The sequence below is a fragment of the Pogona vitticeps genome, chromosome 10 (genome assembly GCF_051106095.1).
Source record: "Pogona vitticeps strain Pit_001003342236 chromosome 10, PviZW2.1, whole genome shotgun sequence".
NCBI lineage: Eukaryota > Metazoa > Chordata > Lepidosauria > Squamata > Agamidae > Pogona > Pogona vitticeps.
The window spans coordinates 16,440,131-16,465,406 of NC_135792.1; the positions used below are offsets into that span (position 1 = coordinate 16,440,131).

The following is a 25,276-nucleotide window of genomic DNA, read 5'->3' on the forward strand; positions in this document are numbered from 1 at the left end:
GAAGCGGGGAGGGCGCCCAAGTTCGGCGGTTCGGGGGCTGGGCGGGGCACGGCGGCTGCCCCTGAAGCCTCCCATTGGCCTGCCCAGGAGCCTGTCCCGGTGCTAGTGGCTAGCCGGCCTGTCACTCAAAGGACTCGGGGTGGGTAGGTGGGTGTGTCCCCCGCCACCATCAGGAAGCGCGAGCCGTCGGAACAGGGCAAAGCGAAAGTGGAAGCGAATCGCACCCCCCCACACACACACAACCGCCCAAGGAGGGGGATCGGGGCTTCGATCCGGCGCCGTTGATCCTCGCAGGGCGACTTTGTCCTTCCAAAAGTTGGGTTTCTTGGAAAGGCTGCTCCCGATGTTGGGTCGCAGGTGGCCGCGGGACTACAACTCCCAGAATCCCCGACCTTTGGTCATTCCGGCTGGAGGGGCTTCTGGGGGGGGTGAGATCCAACGCTTGGAGACCCAGTGTTGAGAACCACACTTTTGGAACAAGCGCGTGGCCCCCGTGTGCTCCTTTTTTTGGGGGGGGGGGAGGGCGGTCCTCTTTTTGTGGCGATGGCCGCCTTGCACATTTCCCCCCAACCCCCCGAAGCGAGTGTCTTTGGCCCAGCAGGGGATGGGGAGGCCTTGGTGGGTCAACCTTCTGCCCTCACCTTCTCTCCTTGTTCTAAAATAAAATGGTACTTCGAGGAGTATCGTTTATTTATTTGTTTCTTTATTTAATTTATATCCCACCCAACTAGACCGAAATCTGCTCTGGGCGGTTAACAACATCTTTATCTGTTAAGAAAAGATGCAAACCACACGATATGACAGGGCAATTTTCTCTTCAGACAAGACTTTTCCTCAGTTTTACGCAGTTCCGAAAATGGGGCTATTGGGCTTTTTGAAGTTTTTGTTTTTTGCTTGTTCTAACCTTGCAAGCTGCCTTGAGTTCTCTTAAGGAGAAAGGCGGGGTATGAATACGGTAATTTAAACAAACTTCATTGGTGTATCGGCCCTTGTTCCACTGCCAGACCATTCCTCTGAAATGACTGATGGTTGCCTAGCTAGATATTTCAACAAAGCTACAACTTTAACTACTTCTGCTTATTTTACGTCTATGGATATTCATTTTCAGTAAACTGGAAAATACACGGCACAGGACATGTCAGAGAATTATGGAACACGATGCCTTATTTATTTATATGCCACCTTTTTCTCTGTGCTGTGTCAAGATTCACAGTCTTGTGCAATATGGCAAGCACTTCTACATCAATTATGATAATAATGTCAAATTGTGTTATTTGCATATATTCTATTAAATTAGCCTATGGAAGTTTAATGCAGAATGTCTTCCTTTTTTGTGAAGACGTTCTGATGTTCATTGTAACTTTTCCAAACTGCTCTTTTCAGTGAAGAGTGATGGAGCTTCCTATGTTTCTCTCCTCTCCTCACAACTGGAGTGATGTTTGACTTTCCAGGACTACATCATACACAAGCACTCTGACAATCTCCAGTAGCCGTTGACAGGGATGGGGACTCAACAGTTGCAACTTGCTGTGGAGTCCAACTTGACTCAGACTCAACTGGGGGGGGGGGTTTGGAAGACTTGGATGTGTCTCACCATTTGGATCCATGATTCGTCTGAGTTGTTTTTATGGAGTCCCTGGGGGCCTCCCTTCGCCCCCCCCTGCCGCTGCCACTGCCTGGGCCTGTACAGGTGCAGAGGCCGTGGGCCAGCTTCCCATCTGGCTTCCGGCCCCTGCCTTTTTTGGATAGGAAGTTGGGCCTGTTGCTCGCCACTGTCACCCGCTGCTGCCACGTTTCGAGACAGCTGTGGGCAGTGGCAGGCAGTGGCGGAGAGTGGCAGGCACCATCTTCTGAGGCAGCTATCTTGGCTTTCCTTCCAGGAGCTGCCTGTGGTCTCCTCCCCTGCACCCGTCATCCAGTCGATAGGGTGGTGTATGTACCGAGGCAGGGCCTCTGCTCCAGGAGGGGAAGTTGGCCTATTGTCTAGGCGCATGTGCATGCCCCTGCGTCGGCTTGATTTCCCTTCCAGACCTTCTGTCTCGACGCATGCGCCCTCCCCCAAGGGGAGCAAGTGACTCGAGACTCAGACCTGGGGCTTGGGGTTCAGACCCCCCAACACACAGACTTGGGTCTCTGGCTTTTGATTATCAAGTTATCAGAGGACAAAATCAGGGATTTTTTTTTTCAGTTGTGGGGAGAGGAATTCTGTGTCTTTTGTGAAAATGAGAATTCCATGATGTAGTTTGTCTCACCACATGCAATACTATGGCCGGATGGCCAGAGGGGGCGGGGGAGACATTGGTTATACCTCTTTTCAAAAGCCTAAGATACTAAGATTTTCTTTATAGTGAGTCAGGCAACTCTGCGTCATAAAGGCCTCACATTTTGGCCCCCCGTCAGATTTGATTCTGTTTCAAGTTAGCAAGAGATGTGTTTGCTTTCATGATCCAATTAGACTGGATTGAGAGTGCAACATGATTCTACCTGAGATTATTTTAAGTTGGGAGCTATGACTCTTATTATAACGGCATCTTGTTACATGCATGCAGTGGATCAGTTATAAAATAGGTTTTTTTTTGTATATTTTTATAAATAAAGTGCCCTCTTGCACTTTGTTCAAAGGGCATTTCATAATTAAGATATGACTGATGGTAATAACACTATCATCACCATTTTCTGAAGAGACTATTATGCACTTGTCTTTAAAGAGATGTCAAAACAGCTTTTCCCACATACATCTGACAACGAACCAAATTGAAGATTATTTTCCATTTAGAAGCATTTCTGAGAGGACTGCTCATTAACAAAAGAGGGCACAATTGAATGGGCATGATAGAAACCAAGCTAGAGATTTGGATGCTCACCAACTATGTAAGAAGCTACCTTTCCACCAGGAGAATCTTGGCTTCCCTTACCAATGGTCTGGTGTTGGTAAATTCCACAGAATAGCCACAGAAGGATATTCCAGAGCTTTGGAGGCTATAAGAAAGAGCCAACTACCATCCATGGAGAAACCCTTAGATATGCGTTAATGTTGTTTTGGATATTTGCATTGCAGATGAGGACGTTGCATCCAACCTTTTTCATACAGTACAGGACTTGGAAGAGACCCAATGAAATAAATGGGCCACAAGTGGTTTGTGCCCGGATTATGCCATGTGGACTGTGTGTGTTAGCAGAGGGAGGTTTTGATCTAGAAGCATCTTCCCTTGATTTGCATTGGGTTTGGAGGTCTGCGTATCTTGCCATCCTCCATGCTTCCTTCCTGTTTTTTTTTCTTTTTATAGAAGATAACACATTAGGGATGAAATGACAAAATGATGCCTTTAGATTAATACCACGAAGAAGCCTCTTTATCTAGCAGCATCCGGCGTCTGGCTTCAAAGAGCAAGAGTGGGGAACTTCCTTGAACCCGAGGACTGAATGCCGTTGCAAAAAAAATTATTGGAGCGACTGCCGCGCCAATGTTGAGCGGAGTCAAAGACACTGGCGTATTTTAATTTTAAAGCTCTTCGTGCCAATGCCTACGCCTCAGGAGAGAGATTTAATTATTTTAGAATGGTGAGGGAATGGGGGGCTACCAAAGCATTGCATCAGGGGGAACGGGGTGTGGCTAACTGGAGAAGTCCAGAGGGCCAGATTTTGCCCTGGGATCTCAAGGGCCACTCCTGCCAAACATGGGCTTTCTCTACCCTTCTTGCAGCCTTACAACAAACTTGATGGTGGTGGTTGAGAGAGAGAGAGAGAGACTGGAGTGGCGGTGGTGTCAGTCCAGGCTCACCCACTGAGTCACAAAGGTTGCATGGATATTTGAGTCTGCATCGGTACAGTGCAAATCCAGCACAACACATGGGTTTTTTTCTTACTGTATTCTAGAAATACATAGAGGATGGGTCTGTCAAGGCCAAAATAGCTGTGAAATTAGATGCTTGGTGAAAAATGCCACTAATAATTACCAAGATCTCTGCAGGTGTGAAGGAAGGGTTTAATTCGTTCTCCTTTTCTTTTTTTTTAATTGTGGTGAAAAGGAAAAATTCTAATCTGAAATTGCTCTCTGCCTTGGGAAGAAATCAGCAATTAGCAAGAGGAGCTCTCCCAAAGCAAATACCCATCAGAAGGGAGAGATTTGCCTGCAGACTGAAATGTGGTGGGTTAAACTGCCCCACTATTATCAGCTCCTCCAATAAATGATGTTGTTTGCATATTCCGTCTATTAAATACACCTGTGTATTAAATACAAAAGATAACATTCATCCTTATGCCTAATTTGATTCTGCATGGGAAATAAAATTCAGAAAATTTAATTTTTTTCAACTACAGCTTCCATTTAACTATGTCTAGTAGCTATGCCGGCTGAGGGATTCTGGAAGGTGTCTTCCATTAATAACTCTTCTAAGTTCCACCATTAAATGTGAATGCCAACTGGAAGCTTTAACAACGACAGCAGCAACCCTTTGGATAAGCAAATGCAAAGAACAAACAACAAGGAGAAAAGGTTTCTAAAGGTACCTGTATTTGCACAAGCTCAAAGAAGGGCTCCTGAGAGCTTTGAAAAGCAAAGGGATTTGAAGCTGGTTTTTTGATATTTCTATCCTAACACTCTATTCCATGTATCAGTCTGTCCCCTTTCAGTTTAGAATGACTGGAGAAAGAGCAGGAAATGCCAATTTTTCTTTGACTCCCCAGTTCTTTGTGATTCTCTAATATATATTGTTGCTTTTGTGCTAATGGATGGCAAACAAACAAAATACAGTGGTGCCTCACATAACGATTTTAATTGGTTCAAAAAAAACACCCCATGTTATGTGAAACATCGTTATGTGAAACACCATTTCCCATAGGAATGCATTGGAAACCGGTTAATCCGTTCCAATAGGCACAGATTGCCGTCCTTAAGCGAAAAAAACCCATAGGAAACATCATTAAACGATACAATGTTTCCTCCATTGGAATGTATTGAAGCTGACTCAATACATTTCAATGGCTTTGCGAAGTCAATTTTTGCAAATTTAAGTGTGTCATAAAAGGGTCAAAAATGGTTTTAAATGCTTGGATTAGCTTCTGCACCCTCTAAAATGGATGCAAAAGTTAATTTGGCTTTGATCTGACTTTTCGTTAATTTTTGCTGAATTTTTCCCCCCCAACTTTTGACAGCTGTCAAAATCTGACAGCTCCATTGGTTCCTATGGGGGAAGAAAAAATTCACCATAAATTAACGAAAAGTCAGATCAAAGCCAAATCAGGTTTGCACACGACTTAGGGGGTCCTCTAACGAATCCAAGCATTTAGAACCGTTTTTGACCCTTCTAAGACACTTTTTAAATTGAAAAAAGAAACATCGTTAAGTGAAGCAGGGGACCTAAAATCACATTCATTATGCAAAGCATGGTCCCAAACTTCGCTAAGCGAAAATCGCCCAGAGGAAACATTGTTATACGGTGCATATTATTTTCTAAAAAAACACATCATTATGCGAATTCATCGCTAAATGAGGCACTCGTTAAGTGAGGCACCACTGTATTGGGAATCTTCTGTGGACAGTTTTTGAAAGCAAGTAAATTAAGTGTTGGGTTCAGATTCAAGCTTAGTTGGAAAATTTATCGGTCTCTCTCTTAACCTAACTTTCCCATCTTTAAAGTGGGAATACTTCTTATACGCCTTTTTCAAGAGGAAAAACAAGTTAGGAAAATCTAAATAAATATACATTTTCCCCAAACACACTGCAAACAACTGAAGTCTTTCTTATTATTACCGTCTTTCAAACAATACTTATAAACGTATGCAGGCCCTTTAGTTTACTCCTTTTTTCTAAGACATGCAAAGCACCCTACCAAACCAGACAACTGGATTTGACTACATAACCTATGACATGTACCTACTCCAGGATGGGCAAACGTACAAATATTTTTGGACTGCAGTTCCCAGCATTCCTCTCCCACAAGCTATACTGGCCAGGGCTGATGAGAATTGCCGTCAAACAAGGTGTGAGGCCCATCGTTGGATTTTCCCTCGATCTGTGCTGTGTGTGGTTTGGCCCACCTGCTTTCAAACCTTACAGAAATATCAGTAAACCCTACAGTTGTTTTTATTGTTTTATACTTTGGAGAGAACAGTCCAAAAATATGGAGGTAAACATGTAGGCAAACTTTCAAAATCTGGTGTAAACCTCCCACTCCCACCCCCAAAACGCAGCTGATTCTAGCCCTGTGAAAAGTAGAAAAGAGGAACAAAGTGTCATTAAGTACATTGGTGAGCGGGTGGTTCTTGTTCCATATCATCGTCCTTTCTTCAGCACGATGGATTCTTTCAGAAAGTTGCTTAGGGATCGTTTCCCTTTATATTATTCTGTTGAAAAAATCCGAGGAGCTTTTCAGTCCGTCCAGTGGGGCTCGTGGCAGAGGGACATTCTGTTCGTGCGCCACCATTTCATACGGGGGGGCCGCCTCCATTGGGAACGAGGATGACAAGGAAATGGAGGGGATGGGCTGCTGCGAATCTTGCAGTCCGACCAAATATCCAGCACCTCTTTCTGTAACAGTCCGGTGAGGTGCTGCTGCTGCTGCTGCTTCCTCCCAAGGAATGTTTATTGCCAATTCGTTGTGTTGACAAGGATCGATTAGGGAGTAAGGTGGCGGATCATCGGTAGGAAGATAGATCTGGGCTGCCCCTGGTCCCACGCATTCCTCGTAACTGAAAGAAAACACATTCATTTCTTAGACTTTTCAACAATAAACAACAAAAGAAAAACTGGCTTTTTGGAGGAAGGTGGCAGAAGCTTTTGCGAGGGCAAAATTCCACGGGCTGTCTGTGAACTGAGCTGTTCAGGGAGAGAACGTTATTCAGAGCAGCCGTGCACCCTTGAAGGAGTGTCCAGTCTAGTCCAAGTCCACACTAGCACACTTAGAACCATAAAAAGAAGGCGGAGGAAGGTCCCTGAAAGTGCCAATTAACAACAAGCACCAAAACACCAGACTGAGCAGGTACGTATGCGGTTCACTTGGTCACTGCCTCACCTCACTCGGTGAAATGTCTACTTAAACGATAATGATTTAACAACTGGACCTGATTGCCCAGCTGTCGGTCACTCCTGGATCCTTTGAAATGAAAGCTGCTGTGCTGCTTTGGAAAGCCCTGATTCAGTCCAAACGCTTCTTCGGACTTTCTTCTATCACTTCAGCTCAGTTTAGAAACAAAAGATATGCCCCCTGCTTGCTTTTTTCTTGAATAAATTCTAAAACCAAAGCACACCCTTAGTTGCCTATGTGCAATCTAAAACTGAATTTTTGTTTGTGATGTTTAGCAATTCCTTGGTTCAGATCTATGACAAAAGTATTCTTGGGTAAAAAGAAATTAATAAAAATTCCCAGAATACTTTATATTTGAGTAATAAACTCGGGGCTTTCGAGCCATCAGTAGCAAGGTAGAGGATTTTTGGTGGGCACCTCCCGTACCAATTTAATTTGACTCGGTGGAATTGTTATAAATTGGCATCTATATTTTGCTATTTGTGAAACTGTTCAAGAAACTATTCTGAAGAATTTCAGAGCTTATTCACAGTCCTCTAAATTTATTTAAATACTGGCTCTGTTCAACTATTGACAGCTTGCATACAATTATATCCAATGTATTTTTAAACAGGACATTCTGTATTGTATTCCTTTTTCTTGGTTGTTCACGGTTCTGTGCCGCGCAGTACTTTTTAAGATGAGGTTTCTATACTGACCTCACCGGGCCTCATCCCGCAAATTTTATCAGGGCTTCAGACAATAGCATCTTCCACTCAGAACTTCCCACCTGTTTTTCCCCTGCTGGGGAAAATACATCAAGGAGGAAGAGAGGGAACAGATGCACAGTATGTTGTAGTGGTCAGTTTAAGGAACCCTCCATGTGGAAGCAGTGGGCAGTCACCAATTCAATATTTATGTGGGCAGAACTCCCAACAGCTGAAGTGTTGCACCAATCTCATAAGATGCTTCTCATGTACCAAGTCAGACACTGCCCACAAGTTTTTAGTAAACTTTAGCAGCTTCTGCACTCAGGGTGCCTCATATGTACTAATACTGAATAGGATACTGGCCATCTGAAGTCTGTCATCACAAGACATAGTCTTGAGAAGTTTTTTTTAAAAAAGCCCTCCTACCAACTGACTCTGGGATCCAACATGTAGGGCTGCCTAAGAAATTCACTCCACTGTGTTTTACTCCAAATGAATGCATACAGTGGTGCCTCGCAAGACGAATTTAATTCGTTCCGCAGTTAATATTGTCTTGCAAAAAATTTGTCTTGCGAAACGCATTTTCCCCATAGGAATGCATTGAAATCTAATTAATGTGTTCCTATGTACAAAAAAGTCAGAACAAAGTCAAATTTGGTTTATAAAGGGTTTATTAAATGCTCTTTAAAGCCATACATATTGTGCAGATGATTTTAAAAATTTCAATAAAAAAACTCTAACTTTTTAAACATCATAGAAAAACATTTAAAAATCAGCAAACATGAGGCAGGAACAAAAAACGGAAAACATTCTTCTTGCGAAGCACGGCCATAGGAACATTTGTCTTGCGAGTCATCAACCCCCCCCCCCAATTGCCACAACCATTTGTCTTGCGAGTTTTTTTTTCCTGTGAGGCATTTGTCTTGCGAGGCACCACTGTATTCTGGACCAAACATGAAAGGAGACACAATCTATGGAAATGTAGGAGATTTCACAAAACAGAAAGATACATATTCAGCAATATGGGTGCATGTGAAAAGTATACACACGATTAAAAAAATCCTGTGTACATTTCTAAATTGTGTGCTCCAGTCTGTGAGAGACATTAATGCACACAATTGACAACTGCATGCTGAAATACAGAGCATGTTTTTGTCACCATGGAAGGCTGAAACTAGAAAGAGAGAGGATGGAAGTCCCGATTCTGTTCACATTGGGTACCAAGATACAACAGGAGCTCGTGGCGAGCTCGTGGCCTCTGGAATGGTCTGTTTCAAAGACCTTCCATGTCAAATCCATCTGACACACTTGCTGAGATCTTGAGTCCACAAGAAGGCTATTAATTCACCTAAACGGATGCTTATGGATATTACTGCCATCAAGTCAGGGTTGTCAAGATAAATTGACCACACGGCACCCGTTTGAGTGCCTACGGAGTGCAGTAAGATCAGGATGAAAAGGAAAAGAAGCAAAAGTGAAGAAAAGCAAGTGGGAGCTGTAGCAATTTTCTTAAATCTAATGTGAGAACTGATTAGGGATGCATCTAGAGAGATAATCAAATTTAGTCCTAAATGAGATTATTTCAGCTGGTATATCAATCAAATTATTAACACCCCTAAGGAATCTTTCATAAATTAATTTCCTAATTGGAATTTTATATAAATAGGATTGCTGCTGTAGACATCCTTCAAAAAGAAAGAGGAAAAAGCCCCAACAGAAACGGGGACTCTGTGTCTCAGATACATTCTGCCCAGTTCTGAAGGTTGAGCCCATGGAAGGGCTAAATGGTAGACTGGGGGTGTGGACTGTGAGGCCCTTCAGATGTTATTGGAAAGCAACTCCCATTGGGGCTGATGGTGTTTGCAGTCTTCAACATTAAAAGGGTCACACATTCCCCAGCCTTCCCCTAGCCTAGATGCTAACTGTGTGCCACTTTATGACCACTGTTTTGTTCAGTATCTTTCTCAAACTGGTGCCCTACTAGTTCTAGCCAGCATGCACTGTGGTTTCATTTCTGGTCATGGGAAGGACCTGCCAATTCTGGTCACTCATGGCATTAGGTATTTGCTGAGGAGGATTTATATATAGATTAGCACCATAATGATCATTGTGAGAGAGATGCATTGGGCTTGCATAGTTTCCAGCTATGTTTGGGAAGTTGTTGCAGTAATGAGCAGAGCTTGAAAAGATTCCTTTACAAACATAATGTCCAGAATCCTCTAGCCATACTGCAAGCTTTTAAGTCCTTCAGGACTCTGCTTTGCTTCTCCAGCCCTACACATACACACACACCTAGAAGGAACCTGCAAGATTAATACAAGAAGGCCACACTCCTCAAACTGTGAAGAACTCTTTATACAGCAGGCAATCTGGAGCTGTGTATCCAGTTACTCTCTTTGGAAGCTGTTTTAAAAAAGAACCTCTCACTCATCTATCCTACCAGCATTTCAGCCGTAATGGTTGGGTCCATGGCATAGCCTCTGAAAATCTTCCCTGCAGAATAATAAGGTGGGAAATACTTTATGAAGTCTGAGGACTCCTCCACTCTCCAATCTGCACAGATTTATTTTTAATGAGGATAAAGCAGCAGCTAGTAGTAACTGACCTGTATTCTTTCTTAAGAGCAGTACAGTATAGAGGTTTTCCATTCCCCATAATACGTATTGAAACCCTTGGGTAAAATGCAGAAGAAATTAAGATGCTCTGGAGGGCTACCTGAAAGGTGTTCAGGAAAGGACTGAGCCCCCTCGCTCCACCCCATTGCTTTTTTCTTGTGGAGAGTGACAGACTGAAAAGAACAGCCCCTGCGTGCACCCTCTTCCCCTGACCAGGAAATCCTGGAGATCAGGCTTCTAAACTGAGCGGAAAGCCCTCTCAGCATAGCCGAGTCTCTTCTCTTCAGACCATCGCTCGCCACAGGACGACACAGTGAGCCTGGCCCCTCTACTCTTGCACTCAGGCGAAGCCCATCCATCTTAAAAGCCTGTCTGAACTGGATTAAAGTCATACCTTGATGTCATCTGAGACGGGAAACCTGCTTGGCAAAAGTGATCGGTTGCAGTGATATTTCTACGGCCCAATTATTTTGAGGGTTTTGTGTTTCCCAAAGTAACTAAATCAGTTATAATATAGTTAGCGTTCAAGCTGTTTGCCTCTGATACAAAACAGTCCTGTTCACCTTCTTGCATCTTCAAGGCCAAGTAACAGCGCAAGCCTGTACCTGAACTCCATACCACTCCTTTTCTACTGCTCATTAGGGCCATATCTCTGTAGTTACACAGGTAAGGGAAACATTACTTTTTCTGGTTAAAATGAAGTATTCCTCACTAGGTAACAATTGTAATGTAAGTTAATGTAACCAGTTATTTCCTGTTATTCCCAGCTCTGATTCTAACAGAATCTATCCACAGGTACTGCTGGTGTGGAAGGACTGTGATGCTCATTTGGACCCCAGGAATGTGAGTAAGTCTGTTCAGCCTGGATGGTGTGCAGATTTCTGTGCAGTAAAAGGGAAGGGAAGAAAAGCTGTGGTGCAAAGTTTTTATGCAGGATGTCGTAATATGGACTTAAATCAAGTGTAAAATATATATATATCTGCCTTGATTCCAAGAAGCATGAGCTGAAATAAACTTATGGAAGGACATTCCAGAAGAACAGGGTTCAGATACAGTGGACCCTCTACTTACAGAATTAATCCGTATTGGAATGGTGGCTGCAAGTTGAAAAGTCTGTAAGTCGAATCTCCATTGACCTACAGTGCACTGAAAACCGATTAATCCCATAACCGGCCGTTTTTGTTCTATTTTTGTTCCATTTTGTTTTTTTTCTGGTCTGTAGGTCAATTCTCTGGCTGCAAGTCGAATCTAAATTTTGCGGCCAGAGAAGTCTGAAACTCAAAAAGTCTGTAAGTCGAGCCGTCTGTAAGTCGAGGGTCCACTGTACTTAGCTGCTGTGCTACGTTCTAGCTCCCTTGCCAACTGTCACGTACAAGGTAATCAGGTCAGCCAACAGCCGCTCCCTTCCTGGTGCTGCTGAATGCAGATCTACTCAAAATAAAACCCAACTTATCCAGGATCTAATCCTGGAAGAAGGACTAGACCTGGCCTATATTCTTGAAACCTGGGTAAGTGTTTGGGGTGAGCCGACCCTCTCCTTCCTGTGCCCCCTGCCCGGTTATTCCATCCAGCACCAGGGCAGGCTGGAGAGAGGAACAGCCAATGTTTCAGAACCAGCTCTTGAGTTCTTGGAAAACATGTCTTCCTTGGACATGTCCCAGTTTGTTAACGGCTCTACTCGTGTGGCAGGTCATATCCTGTCTGACCAGCTGTCAGATCTGCTTTGACTTGGGTTCCTGCCTTAAGCAGAGGGTTGGACTCAATGGCCTTAGAGGTCCCCTTCCCACTCCATGATTCTGTGATTCTATAATTCCTGTTGGTCCTCCTCAATCACTCAGTGGCCTTTGGTACTGTCAACCACGGTATCCTTCCGGGGAGACTCTCACGATTGGGGATCAGTGGCCTGGCAGTGTCTAGGCTCTTATCCTTTCTTGAGGACTGACCCCAGAAAGTGCAGCTGGGGGAGTTTAAACTGTGGAGTCCCTCAGGAGTCGATCATCTCCCCTCTGCTATTTAACATCTACATGAGACCGCTGGAGAAGGCCAGATTTGGAGTGTTGTGTCATCATTATGCCAATGACACCCAACTCCAGTTCTCCTTCCATCCTGCTTCTAACTTTTTTGAACTGTTGCTGTCTGGCAGAAGATACAGAACAATTAAGACCCGGACAACACGTTTTCTGAATAGTTTTTATCCCAGAGCTATAATTGCACTTAATAATAATAATGAGCTTAAAGGCCACCAGTAGTGAATAGTTAGTTGGACTGTGTTACTTTTAGCGGGTGGGGAGTGTTGGGGGATTTTTTAGTGGGTGGGGAGTGTTTGGGGAATTTTATGTGTGCGCATGTGTCTGGTCTCTGGGTGTCTGTGAATTTCATTGTATGGGTATACTGTGTATATATTTACAATGACAGTAAATTATTATTATTATTATTATTATTATTATTATTATTATTATTATTATTATTATTATTATTATTATTATTATTATTATTATTATTATTATTATTATTATTATTATTATTATTCAGCAGTGGATGTCATCCCATCCTTCAAGTGCACTACTGGAATGGATGGGGGCGAACAAGCTGACTGAATCTGGGCACGACGGAGGTCCTCTCAGTGGGGCTTTTGCCGTCTGTGGTCTCTCTGCTAAGGATAACGTTCACAGTCTGGCCATCCTTCAGGATCCAGGACGATTGATGGAATCCCAGATCACGTCTGTCATCTGGTCAGCCTATTTCCAGCTTAGGCAGATTGCACAGCTGCGTCCCTATCTTGACTGCAGGTCTCTCATCCCTTGGTCCATGTTTCTATAATCTCAGGGATAGATTATTGCAATGCACCCCACGTGGAGCTGCCCTCAAGACTAATCTGGAAACTTCAGCAGGTCCAGAACACAATGGCCAGGTTAGTTACAGGACTGTATAAACATTAGCATATTTCTCCAATACGGACCATTTTACACTGGTTATGGGTTCATTTCTGTATCAAGTTCAAGGTGCCGGTTTTTATCTAGAAGGGCTTTAATGGTTTGGGACCTTAGTACATGGCTGAAAGCCTCCTTCCAAGCAAACTGCCTGTCCTGCCTGCATATCGCAGGTGGGATGGCAGAGGTTGCCAACCCCCCAGAGAGGCCCAGAAGGAAAGAACAAGGAATGGGGCTCTCTCTGTGGTGGCCCCTCAGTTATGGAACGAACTGCCATCTGAGATTTGCCTGGCCCCTTCCCTAGTAACTTTTTAAAAAATCTTTTAAAATTTTTCTATGCAGGCAGCTTTTCAAACTATGCTATTATAGCAGCTGCTGAGTTTAATACCCATCACCACCAGCTGTTTTTAATGACTATACAGTCATGCCCCGCTGGACGATTACCCCGCTCTACAACAAATCCGCTTTACGTTGACGTTTTTGCGATCGCTTTTGCGATCGCAAAATGATGTTTTAAATGGGTTTTTTTCGCTGTGCGATGATCGGTTCCCTGCTTCGGGAACAGATTTTTGCTATACGACGATCACCGTTGTGTGATGTTCCGGTATAGCCGGCAGCCATTTTCGCGCCCTCCCCTCGCTGAACGAGGGCGCGAAAACGCTGCGATCAGCTGTCCGGCGGGTCCAAAATGGCCGCCGGAACAGCCGAAATGGCGGGGCGCAGCGTTTTCGCGCCCTTGGTAAGCAAGGGGAGCGCGCGAAAACGCTGCCGGAAGCCCTGAAATGGTTGCGCGCAGCCATTTCGGGGCTTCCGCAGCGTTTTCGCGCGCTCCCCTTGCTTACCAAGGGCGCGAAAACGCTGCGCCTCGGCCCCTTTCAGCTGTTCCGGCGGCCATTTTGAAGCCGCGGAACAGCTGATCGGCGGGTCGCAAAGCGAAGGTCGGTAAGCGAACCGCTTACCGACCTTCGCTCTGTGAATTTCCCCCTATGTAGGTGCCGTTTTGCGATCGCATTTGCGATCGCAAAAACGGCATCGTTGTGCGGATTCGTCGCTCTACGGAGTGACCGTTGTGCGAGGCACCACTGTAGTGGTGTTTTTGTAAAAGATGAGAAAATTTACTTGTTGGGCTTATGCTTCTCAGACATCTACATATGCTGGCTGGGGTATCCAAGGGCTTTCATAGCTGGGACATATTGGGAGTTGTAGTACATAAAGGTACAGTGGGTATTAAAGAAGCCATAGTCCAAAAATATAAACATTTCCCATCTTAGGTTTTTATTAATCAAAGATATGCACAGATACCAACCCATGCATTATGGTTTTTAGTCAGTGGTTGTCAATTTTTGGGTAACGTTGCTTGCTGACCTTAAGCTATTTGACTTGGGAGATTAAAAAAAGGATCTGAGAAAGTGGAGTAACATGTGTAAAGGCCTTTGACCTCAATTTTCTTGATCTTCTCCCAGCTTCATCACTCTGTCCTTAAGCCTGCTCTCCTGCCAGCTCACCAAGCAGGAGAAACCATCTGTTACTTTGACATATCATTGTAGCTTCTCCCGTTCTCAATAAGAGCAACACATAGGAGCGTATAATAGAAAACACAGTCTTCCATATTCCATAAAAAGTCCTTCTGTAGCGGACTCAGACTGTAATCTTATGTGTGCCTATACTGGCAGATAAGATAGAAAGCCCCCCTGAACTCAGTGGGACTTATTGCTGACAAGGCATATATAGGATCGAATACTCTGAGAAAGTGGCTACTAGTCAAGTGATCTAGAAAGGGGTGGGCAAACGGCAGCCCTCCAGAGGGTACTGGACTACAACTCCCAACAGCTCTTTCCACTATAGCCAATGATGAGGAACGATGTGATTTTCAATCCAACAATATCTGGAATATAGCATTTTGCCCATCCCTGGTTTACAGTGTATTGAAGCCACACAATAACGTCAATTCAATATCACTTTAACTCTCATGCCAACTGGATCCATCGTAATTCTAGGATTTGTAGTTTAGTGAGATACTTAGAATTTTTTGTGGCAGTTTTCTGGAGTGCTCTCTATCAAAGAATCCTAAGTAGCCTACCAAACCACAGATCCCAGAATTCCTTCCCATACATAGGGGTTTGGATTATTATTATTATTTTACTACAAATGCCATAATTCTCTAATCTGTGAGATGTACTTGAAAAGCAAACACCTTAAAGGCATTTAAAACGTGACTCATCTGAGTGAAGGACCTAAACGGGGAAGTGTTGAGACCTAGCTAGGCTCAAGCTTCTTGCTCCTGCCCCAGCGGCAGATGGGAGCTTTCTTTCTGAACAAAACTCGCTGGGTGGAGCTAGACTTTCTCCCAGGTGAGCCACATTTAGGTGTCTATCCACTACAAAGTGGAGTATTATGGGATTTGTAGTCCCCAAACCAGAAATAACCCCCCCAAACCAAACATCTCACCCCTAACACCCAGAGATAGGGGTATAACTGAATGTTTCTTGCAGAAACTCAGTCCTTCTATCACCGATGAAGGTGTGCAGAAAGGTTATGTTCCTATACCTCCTCTGCCCTTTGCTTCTTTTGTGGCCTTCTCTCTTTCCACAGAGCACCAGTGCAATGTTTCCCTTAAAGTTCAGAAATGAATTCTCTGAATGAAGATATGATAGTAGTATTGTGCAAGGAAAACAATACTTATCCATTGAGAGGAGTAAACTATTCTAGGCCTGTTTTTGTCAAGCAAAACTGAAGAGAGAGAGAGAGAGAGAGAGAGAGAGAGAAAGATGTGTATGTGTGTGGATGAACAAGATATAGGTTGCCTGGGGAATAATGTGTGAAACAGAAAGAAAAAGGAATAGCTATGCATAATTTGCGAAAATGCACACGTGTGAGATCAAACGGTGGTGTGTTATCCATGAAAATGCAAGTGTGTATGCGTGAGAAAGAGAAAGTTGGAGAGCAAGACAGAGAAAAAACGTGAATAGCTCTGTATTATATATGAAAGTGTGTGTGTGTTTTAAAAAATGGCTATGTTTTATGTAGTCAAATGTTTTCTGTTTCTTTTCCTCCCTGAAATACAAAATAAGTCCGCAATATTGTTTTAGGAAAGCTGGGAGAGGCACGAGACATCTACCCTGATGAAGCTAAGCGGGTCTTGGTCAGGTCTGTGTTCGAAGAGGAGACGGCTGGTGCATCCTATCATTCAAGAAACTTGGATAGTCAGCTGCCAAAAGACAACTAGAAGAGAGTTGTCTTTTGGCAACTAAAGGGAGCATGGCCTGGCAATTGCGGTGTTGTTGCTGACAGTGGGAAGAAGGAAACAGAAGAAGGTTGTGTGGATTAGTTAGATGGGAAGGAGACTGAGGAGACAACTTGATCCCATCCCAGACTTCAGTGGTCAATGTTAATTGCTCCTGGAATGCACACTTGGGGTGGGATCCAGATTTAAACATGTGCCACTGCACTGGAGATTTCTCTCCCCACCCCTTCATGACAAGCCTCTTCAACCCCAGAAAATGCTACAATGGGGTCTTGACTTACGAACGACCCTACTTGTGAACAATTCAACGTACGAACCTGCCCTATAGGGGAAATAAGGACTCGACATACGAACAGGAAAAAAGTGCCCCCTCCCTCCCCTTAGAGGCTTCTGGAGGGGAAAAAGGGTCAGAAATGTAAAAATAAATAAAAGAAAGTAATTTACCAGGCCTTGGTAGCCCCCAAACAGCAGGAAAAAAAGCAGGAAACAGCTAAAAGCCCACACCAGAAGGGAGCCTGGCAGCCATTTTGTGCTTCCCCCCCTCCTGCCCTGTCCTCTCCCTGCCTATCAGCTGATCGGCTGGCTCTGAAGAGGCTTTGGGAGGCTTGCTCAGCACCTAAAAAGCCTGCCTGTGTGTCTTTGTGCTGAAAAAATCAGCACAACATGCTTTAAAACATGATTTAAAATTGGCTTCGTTGAAAAAAAAAAGATTTCTAAAGTGCTTTGCAAACTGTTCCGTGCCTTCCACCTCGTTTCCTGAACCTAAGGGAAAAAAAAGAAAAATATCCCTCTCTAGAGCAGAAGGTGCCCCTTATTCATCACCACATCTACTGCCTGCTTCCTTTTACAAATATAATCTCAAAGCAGCACAGAATCATACAATAATGGTGTTGGAAGGGGCCTATAAGGCCATCAATTCCAACCCCTGGTTCAATGCAGGAATCCAAATCAGAGCAGACCTGACAGATGGTTGTCCAATTCTAGAGACTACAATAGGATAAAATACAGTAGCTGGGAATCACAATGAAAAGATAAAATCTACCAGCAATATTGTAGAACAACAATGATTAAGAAAAACCAATAGAAACAGGGGGAGAGACACCATGCAGCTTTTGTTAACACAAAAATACTACTAAAATTTCTGTTTCCAGTTGTGTGTGTGTACGTGTGAAATGCTATTTATGAAATGTTGGGTTCTTAAACCAATTTTCAAGATTTCAAAACTTTACTTGGACATATTCAGATCTTTGATTCAGATCTGCCCTCTGCAATTCAAATTGACTTGCTCCTGATGAGTCCATAAAAACTGTGGCAAACTAATACACGAAATAAAACCTGTAGCCCTAGTGGTAATATATTAAGGAAAGGAGTGTTAGGTCCCTTTTGGTTTCCCTTTTGAACTTTATTCTGCATGTGCTCAGTGCCTTTTTAATCATTCTGTGCTTCAGAATGAAATCTGGCTAACAATACACATTAGCCTCCCCTCCAGGTCCCTTAATGTTTTAAATATCTGCAAAATTACTTCTATTTAGGCTTAATTTATGGGGAAGTGATGCAGCTTACTACCAAGCTCTGAACTACAGACAGCTATATCTAGCCACCTTTTCCCCATCCAGCAGGCTCTCAGTAGTAATTTTATCTTCCCCTCGCCATTCTCAGGCCTATTAAACTTACTAGCAATTTTAGAAGCTTTTGTTTCTGTCCTCTCTCTCTCTCTCTCTCTCTCTCTCTCTCTCTGGTTCTCCACATGTCTGGTTGGTCACATGGTCTAACTTCTCTGCAGAAGGTGAAGGGAAAGAGACTCCTCCTTCCTGCTTTGCTTCTCCAATAGAGAAGCCAATTGGGTGATGCAAGCAGGCAGATATGCTAATATCTGTGCACTGAAGGATTGTGGGAGGAACATCCAGCCCCTGATGGGGGTCCTGCAGGGCACCCCAAAACACTGAAGAGCTCTCCTGGCCTCTTTTGGGATTGGGGCTGTGCAGCCGGGGGTCACCATGCCTTTGGAGGGTAGGGCACACAAAGGGCCAGGAGGCTTAGGGGCCCTTCAAACTCAGACCTGGCAGGGGAGATACCATTGTTGTAAAAGTGGTTTTCCCAAGGTAAGGCTCATCTATTGCACTTTGGATGAGCTGACCCCTGTGATTTTCCCAAACGTGGGAAAATCACCTGCTTAAGTGGGGGACTGTGTTTCTGCTTTTTCTACAATCACTCTTTCCCCTTTGGTCTTTGGCTATTTGCATTGCTTGCTGCCATAGGCCTGTTTGCCTTGCTGGTTTTCCAGGTGGGCTGCAGGAAGCAGATCCTGGAAAGCTAGCAGTGCAAAATGCTGAGGTCCAAACAGCAAGCAGTCTCTGCTGCCAGTTCAGAGGCCTTCCAGCATGGCAGTTGGAGGCTTTTGGGTGGTGGTGGCTGAACTTTGGGTTATTGCATTCACTCCATAAGATGCATGTACTTTCTCTCCCACCTTTTTGGAGAGAAAAATACGGTAAATGGTTTTCAATGCATTCATATGGGAAATGCAGATTTGACCTACGAACTTTGCGACCTAAGAACCACCTTCCAATACGGATTAAGTTCGTAAGTCGAGACCACACTGTACTCAGAAGGTTTGGGGACATCACTGAAAAGGTGCAGAGTGATCCTCCAAAGTCAGATGGACTGAGAACAGAACATTTCTATCAGTGGAAGATAGATTCTGGACCCTCTAACTGCCATTAAACCCAGATAAATATATATCAAATGCACAATCAAAGGTTTTGCACATCCACCTTACGCCGACCCCCATCCAGTTTCTACACTCCTACATTGCTCTTCAATCTGGGAAGCACACTTTTAACTCCTCTGTTGGCAGTACCATTCCACCAAACTGCAGAATTTCCGACCACCAAGAATTTGTGCTTTTCTTGTTTTATTTCCTCTTCTCTTCTCTTCCCCATCCCTCTTCCCTTTTGTGTCACATCTTTTCAGATCAGGGTTGGGCAAAGACTGACTAGGAAGGATGGGAACCATAGCCTGACAACATCTGGAGGATGTTTTCGACTTTGTCCACTCCTGTTTTAGATTACAAGTCCTGAAGTAGGGACTGTCTGCCCTCCTGCCCTAAAATGAGTTGGAAGCCATTGTGAGAGCCTTTTTGAGTTGTGGAATGGGCTATGTATGTACATATCTAATTAAGCATTGTATGTATAAGGAGGTATTATATCAGTCATTGAATCAGCCAATGTAGTAAACGTGAAAAGGTTATATGCAAAGCATGCTTACCGAGGAGGAGAATCCGGATGTGTGATGTTGGCCTGAGAGAGTGTTTCAGTGTAAGAACTGAAGTAAAAGGCTGGTGGAAACTCCTCAGTACAGCTGGACCTCATTTCTCCAATGGAGCTGCCATAAGAGAAGCAATCGGGAGCTGGAAGATAGATATTAAAAACAAATATTTTTTACTTTTAAGTGGCATTTTAATTATGGACTTATAAGAAGAGCCTCCGAAATAGGAAATGCAAAACCGATCTGTATTTGCTGGCCACGCGATTCTGTTCAGAGAAGGATATAACGCATCAAAATTAAATTCAAGGCCTTTAAAATTTGGCGTACAAAATATAATATTTGAAACGTTAACTTGGTCCTTCCTCCACAAGAGGGCACATCTTTTTCCATTTTGTTTGAAAAAAAAAGAAAAAAGGCTATACCTCCCTTTGAAAAGAAATTTTTACTAAGTAGTCAAACCTTCAGCCTATAAAGGTAGACTATTAACACAGAGAAAATTTAGTTAACAAAAAACAGTGGGATACTTTTCAGGACTCTCCCTGGCGAAAGTAAGACCAGTGTGAACAGCAGGATTGAAAACCACTGTTCTCTAAAAACAACCCCCTTTTCAGTATACAGTTATATCATAGCAACCAATACTAGCAAAACTAGCAAAGCCCAGACCCCGGAAGCTTTTCTGCAAGATGAACCTCTGTGGTTTGCACGGTTCCTGTCTGAACGGCCTTTCTAGACTGGAGACGAGGGAGGAGCTCATTGGCTCGAAATCTGGATCACAATCGAGCTGGATTAGGTAACCCTCAATCCCTTCTGACTCCACGATTCTCTGTGATTCTGTTATTCTAAGTAAAATGGGTGCACTTTTGTTACACTCGAAATCAACTGCTTGTGAAATGCCACCTCGTTCTGCCTTAAAGTGGTCTTATGCTCTACTTAGTTTAAAGGTGTTCCTCTACTTGAAAGGCTGTCAGAAGACAGTCTTTTGATTGAAAATCTGTCTAGTTAAAGTTTGGTTTAAAAATATGAAGCTGGTCATGGTTCACAAATCATCATAAGTCGGCAGAAGAATGGCCTTGGAGTTGTTTATCAACAGTTACTGCAGGGAGGACAGACTAAGCAGGTATACAGGTCATCCAGTCATAGTGAGATGCATTAACAGAAGAACAGTCTCCAAATCCTGTGAGGTGCTAGTTCCCTGCTATTTAGCACTGGATACACTGCACTTCAAGAAGAATGGTAACAAATTGGAACAAGTTCAGAGGAGGGTGACAAGGATTATCAGGGAGCTGGAAACCAAGCCTTATGAGGAAAGACTGAAGGAACTGGGCAGGTTTAGCCTTGAGAAAAGAGGACTGAGGGAAGATAGGATAGCCCTTTTACTTGAGAGGTTGTCATACAGAGGAGGGACAGGATCTCTTCTCGATCATCCCACACAACAATGCTCTCAAGTTACATGGAAGATAGACTTCAGTTGAATACCGGGAAAAACTTTCTAACTGTTAGAGCAGTACGACAATGGAACCAATTTAACTTGAGAGGTAGTGAGTGCCCCAATGCTGGAGGCATTCAAGAGAAATTTAGACAACCACCTGGCAGATATCCTTTAATTTGTATTCCTGCACTGAGCATGGAGTCAATGGCCTCATAGTTTATAGATTCTATGTGTTGCGCTTTCATTTAAATTATAGCTATTTTTTTCTAAGAACATTGTGTTTTATTATATGCCTAATGAACAATATACACAATCATATGCATACTCTATGCTTTTTTTGCTCACAGTTTTTGCTGATGCCCTTCCTCTTTCTTCAGTGGGTACCTAACACTACCGTATTTTTCCGCGTATAAGACGCTCCTATGTATAAGACCCCCCCCCACTTTTCTAACCCAAAAGTAAGAAATCTAAGTGGGACTTACAAGTGGAGGGGGAAAGGGATCAAAGCCCTGCAGGATCACTTTGATCCCTGCTTTCCCTTCCACTTGTTTTTGTTCTTTTCTTAGCCTTCTTCCATGTATAAGACAACCCTCAATTTTTATTCTAAAGATTTTAGACAAAAGTATAGGAAAAATATGGTAACTAATGGTTAATACTTTAAGTTAATGTATAAAAAGTTTTGGCATCTGGTTTGTGTCTCTCCGCCAATGTGCAGACCATGGAAACAACAAAAACGAAATGTTGGAAATGTTTGGACAGCACTACAAATTCCAATGTTTTAGAAGATGACCCTTAAAAAAACAAAGAGCCTGAATCCATCTTACTGTAACTGGCATCTCTCTGAAATTGGAGATGTTGAAAACACCTCTTCTTTCGCAGGCTGCCAATGATGATGGCCACACAGGAGAGAAACAGCACGACTCCAATGACTACTCCGGCCACCAGCACGGAAGAATCCGGCATGCTAGTGTCACTGCTACCTTCAGTGTAGTGGATAAACTCACTGATTGGGGTCGTCTGGTTCAGGTGAATTTCTATGAGAAACAGAGAGAGAAAGAGAGGACATTATAGAACATATAGCATACAAATGCACTCCCAGGTCCTGCTAAAGATGGAATTTTCCAGATTCCACCAGCCAGCAGGAGCCACAGAGCTTCCAGGCACCAAGCTGAAAGTCTACATTTGTGAAGCTGCCTGCAAGATTCTAAGAGGTGAAGACCAAAAAGGCAAGTTTTCACAAGGGTTGCTGTCGGACAAAACATTTGTGGGGTTGATGGACGTGTAACTAGCTTTAGGGCTTCACTACACAGCTTTATGGCACCAAGTTGAAAGTGGATTCATGGGTCACTCTCTCCCTGCATCTTTATGGTTCAAGCCATGTGTTGCATTTGACTGGACAACATCCTTGCCAGATACTCCTTTTCTAGATGAAACAACAACTCAATAGCCTATCTGTAATCATTCTTGACTTGGGAGGCAAAATACATGCACTGCCAAATTCTTTCAAAGCTGCAAAGATAATCTGCCGATTAATTTTATCAAGTGCTTTTTCAGCATCAAGGGAAATAATGACAGCAGAGGCTTTTAGCGTTCAATGCAATCAAATCTGTAACCAGACTTAATTGAACTGTTCCCTGCATATGCCAGATAGCAGCTTGATCGGGATGAACTAGTGTTGCCTTAACCCTTGTAGTCCTTAGCCAATAGTAGAATAAGTATTTTATCATCAGCATTTAGTAGGAAATGGGTCTCTGCCCAGTGTGGCATAGTGGATAGAGTGACAGACTAGGACCCTGGAGACCAGCGTTCGAATTCTTGCTCAGCCATGGAAACTCACTGGGGGTGTGGAACTAGCAAAAACATTCTTTAATTATATCAGTCACCGTGAAAGCCCTACTATGGTTGCTATAAGTTGGTTCTGACTTGGCAGCACGTAACAACAATGAGTCTATATTTTGTACAGCTAGTTTAGTCTTTACTTTGCTTGGGAATGACAAAAATAAAGATTTCGGAAACAGAAAGTGGGGGAAAGCTTGTCTCAAAACATTTTTGATTCAAAGAAAAAAACGTCTAGGAGTCAAAATCTCTGAATATATTTTGTACCATTCAAAAGGAAAGCAGTCTGAGCCAGGGACGTTTCCATTTCTCATAGTTTCAATAATTATTTCAGTCTTGTTTAGTCTTACAGGATCAGCCAAAAGTTCTTTATGTTGTACATCCAGCAGTCCAAGAACACCTGGGTTGTCCAAGGTTGAGAACCACTGTTGTAGATCAAAAGCTGAATATGAGCCAACAATGCGATGAGCCTGCAAAAAAGGCAAATGCTATTTTAGGGTGCATTAACAGAAGTATAGTCTCCAAATTCTGTGAGGTATTAGTTCTTCTCTATTCAGCACTTATTAGGCATCATCTACAGTACTGTATCCAGTTCTGGACACTACACTTTAAGAAGGATGCCAACAAACTGGAGCAAGTTCAGAAGAGGGCAACAAGGATGATCAAGGGACTGGAAATCAAACCCTCTGAGGAAAAACTGAAAGAAATGGGCATGTTTAGATTTGAGAAAAGAATACTGAGGCTAGGTGTGATAACAGTTTTCAAATACTTGAAAGGTATCTTCAGAAGTGGTGAGCACTCCAACACTGGAGGCATTCAAGAGAAAATTGGGTAACCATCTGTCAGATCTGCTTTGATCTGGATTCCTGAATTGAGTGGAGGGTTACACCTGATGGCCTCAATTATTCTATGATTCTATGTTTTACTCATATTCCACTCAATAGGATACAAAGAAGTAGAATGTTCATTATTTATGTAATAGGCCTGGTATTCAAAAGCTCTTTGTACATCGAGTTTGCCTTTGTTGAAAAGAGAAATATTCATACACAAAGTAATAAAAGACTTATCATTGTGGGATGTTAATACAAGTTGAGGTAAGGTAGAAAAGACCAAAAAACATGTAACCTAACTGAAAACAATTTTGGTATACAGGTAAATATAAAACATAATCTCTCTTTGTAGGGTAAAAAATATATCACACATTTGCAAGGCTCAAATCATGCACATAACTTAATCATACATTGAACCTCTATATTGCAGCACCACTTAAGTCTGATAGATTTTCCTACAGAGTACTGGGAACAAATTTTGTGTAGATCAAATCAATGGTAATTTAGGAAAATCACAACAGATTTAGCATAGCGTGGCAAGGCTTGCTTTTGTAGCAATTCTCAGTTGTATTGCAAATCACAATTCTTTTTTCTTTCTGAGACATTTATTTATAGTTAATGGTCATTATGTGCTGACCATTGGATTTAAATAAACACCATTTAACAAACGTACAAACCATTTTGAACGAGTACTGTACAGTTTCAGTGCTTGATAATCCTGCAACCCTTTCCTCCAAGACCAACCTCAAGGGTCAATTCTAGACTTTCTTAACTATTCTATAATAATCTGTGTTCCCGCTTTGTCAACTAATGCTATCTTCCTCTCTTATTCATCACCCCTGACAGAGTTGCAGTATTACTAGGATGCACCAGGTGGCGCTAACCAAAAGAACTTCCCTGAGAGATGAAGACACCAAGCAATAAAGCAGTGTTGATAGCAGAATAGTTGTATTATTTACAGGATATATACATACACGTACAGCTTAGTCCTTGTTTCCAGTCCCGAAGTTATACACAGCAGTTTCCACAGAGTTCAATGCATAAATCAGAGTCAAAATCCTTATAAATTAGTTCAGCAGTCAAATACCATATGTTCAGTCCAGTAGCCAGAGTTCTTCTTCTAATATACAGCACGAAGACACGGCTTCTTCCAGAATACTCCAGCACAGCAACACGACGATAGCAATCCACGACGACACCAACCCATACCACCACAGAATGTATGTGCTAGGTCTGCTAGCTTTATCCCAGGGTTAGCCAATCCTGGGATTGCTCTCTCAGCTGTTACAATTTACTCAGCTGGATAAATTCTAGCTTTGCTTGTTTCTTTAGTAATGATCCTTACAAATACTTATTGCATAGTACAAAACTGTATTTAACAATTCCTCCAGGTTTCTCCTAAACCTGTCAACCC

At 43.0% G+C, this 25,276-nt stretch overlaps 1 protein-coding gene and 1 pseudogene across 3 annotated transcripts in view; one reads left to right on the top strand and one right to left on the bottom strand.

Annotated features, from left to right (window-relative positions):
* Positions 1-6,069: 6,069 nt before the first annotated feature.
* The window catches only part of BEAN1 (brain expressed associated with NEDD4 1), an 84,660-nt gene continuing 65,453 nt past the window's right edge, over positions 6,070-25,276 (bottom strand). For 2 of the 3 annotated variants that reach the window (XM_078380403.1, XM_078380404.1), the window contains 3 exons: positions 22,021-22,230; positions 19,768-19,909; positions 6,070-6,690 (listed from right to left, as the gene is read on the bottom strand). In XM_078380403.1, coding sequence (XP_078236529.1) covers positions 6,336-6,690; positions 19,768-19,909; positions 22,021-22,230 — 707 coding nt within the window. In that variant the 3' untranslated portion in view covers positions 6,070-6,335. Of the gene's footprint in view, positions 6,691-19,767; positions 19,910-22,020; positions 22,231-23,334; positions 23,503-25,276 lie in introns of those variants that run through there. The other variant, XM_078380406.1, reaches the window with a different exon arrangement.
* Positions 18,555-18,709, top strand: LOC144584436 (U1 spliceosomal RNA; annotated as a pseudogene).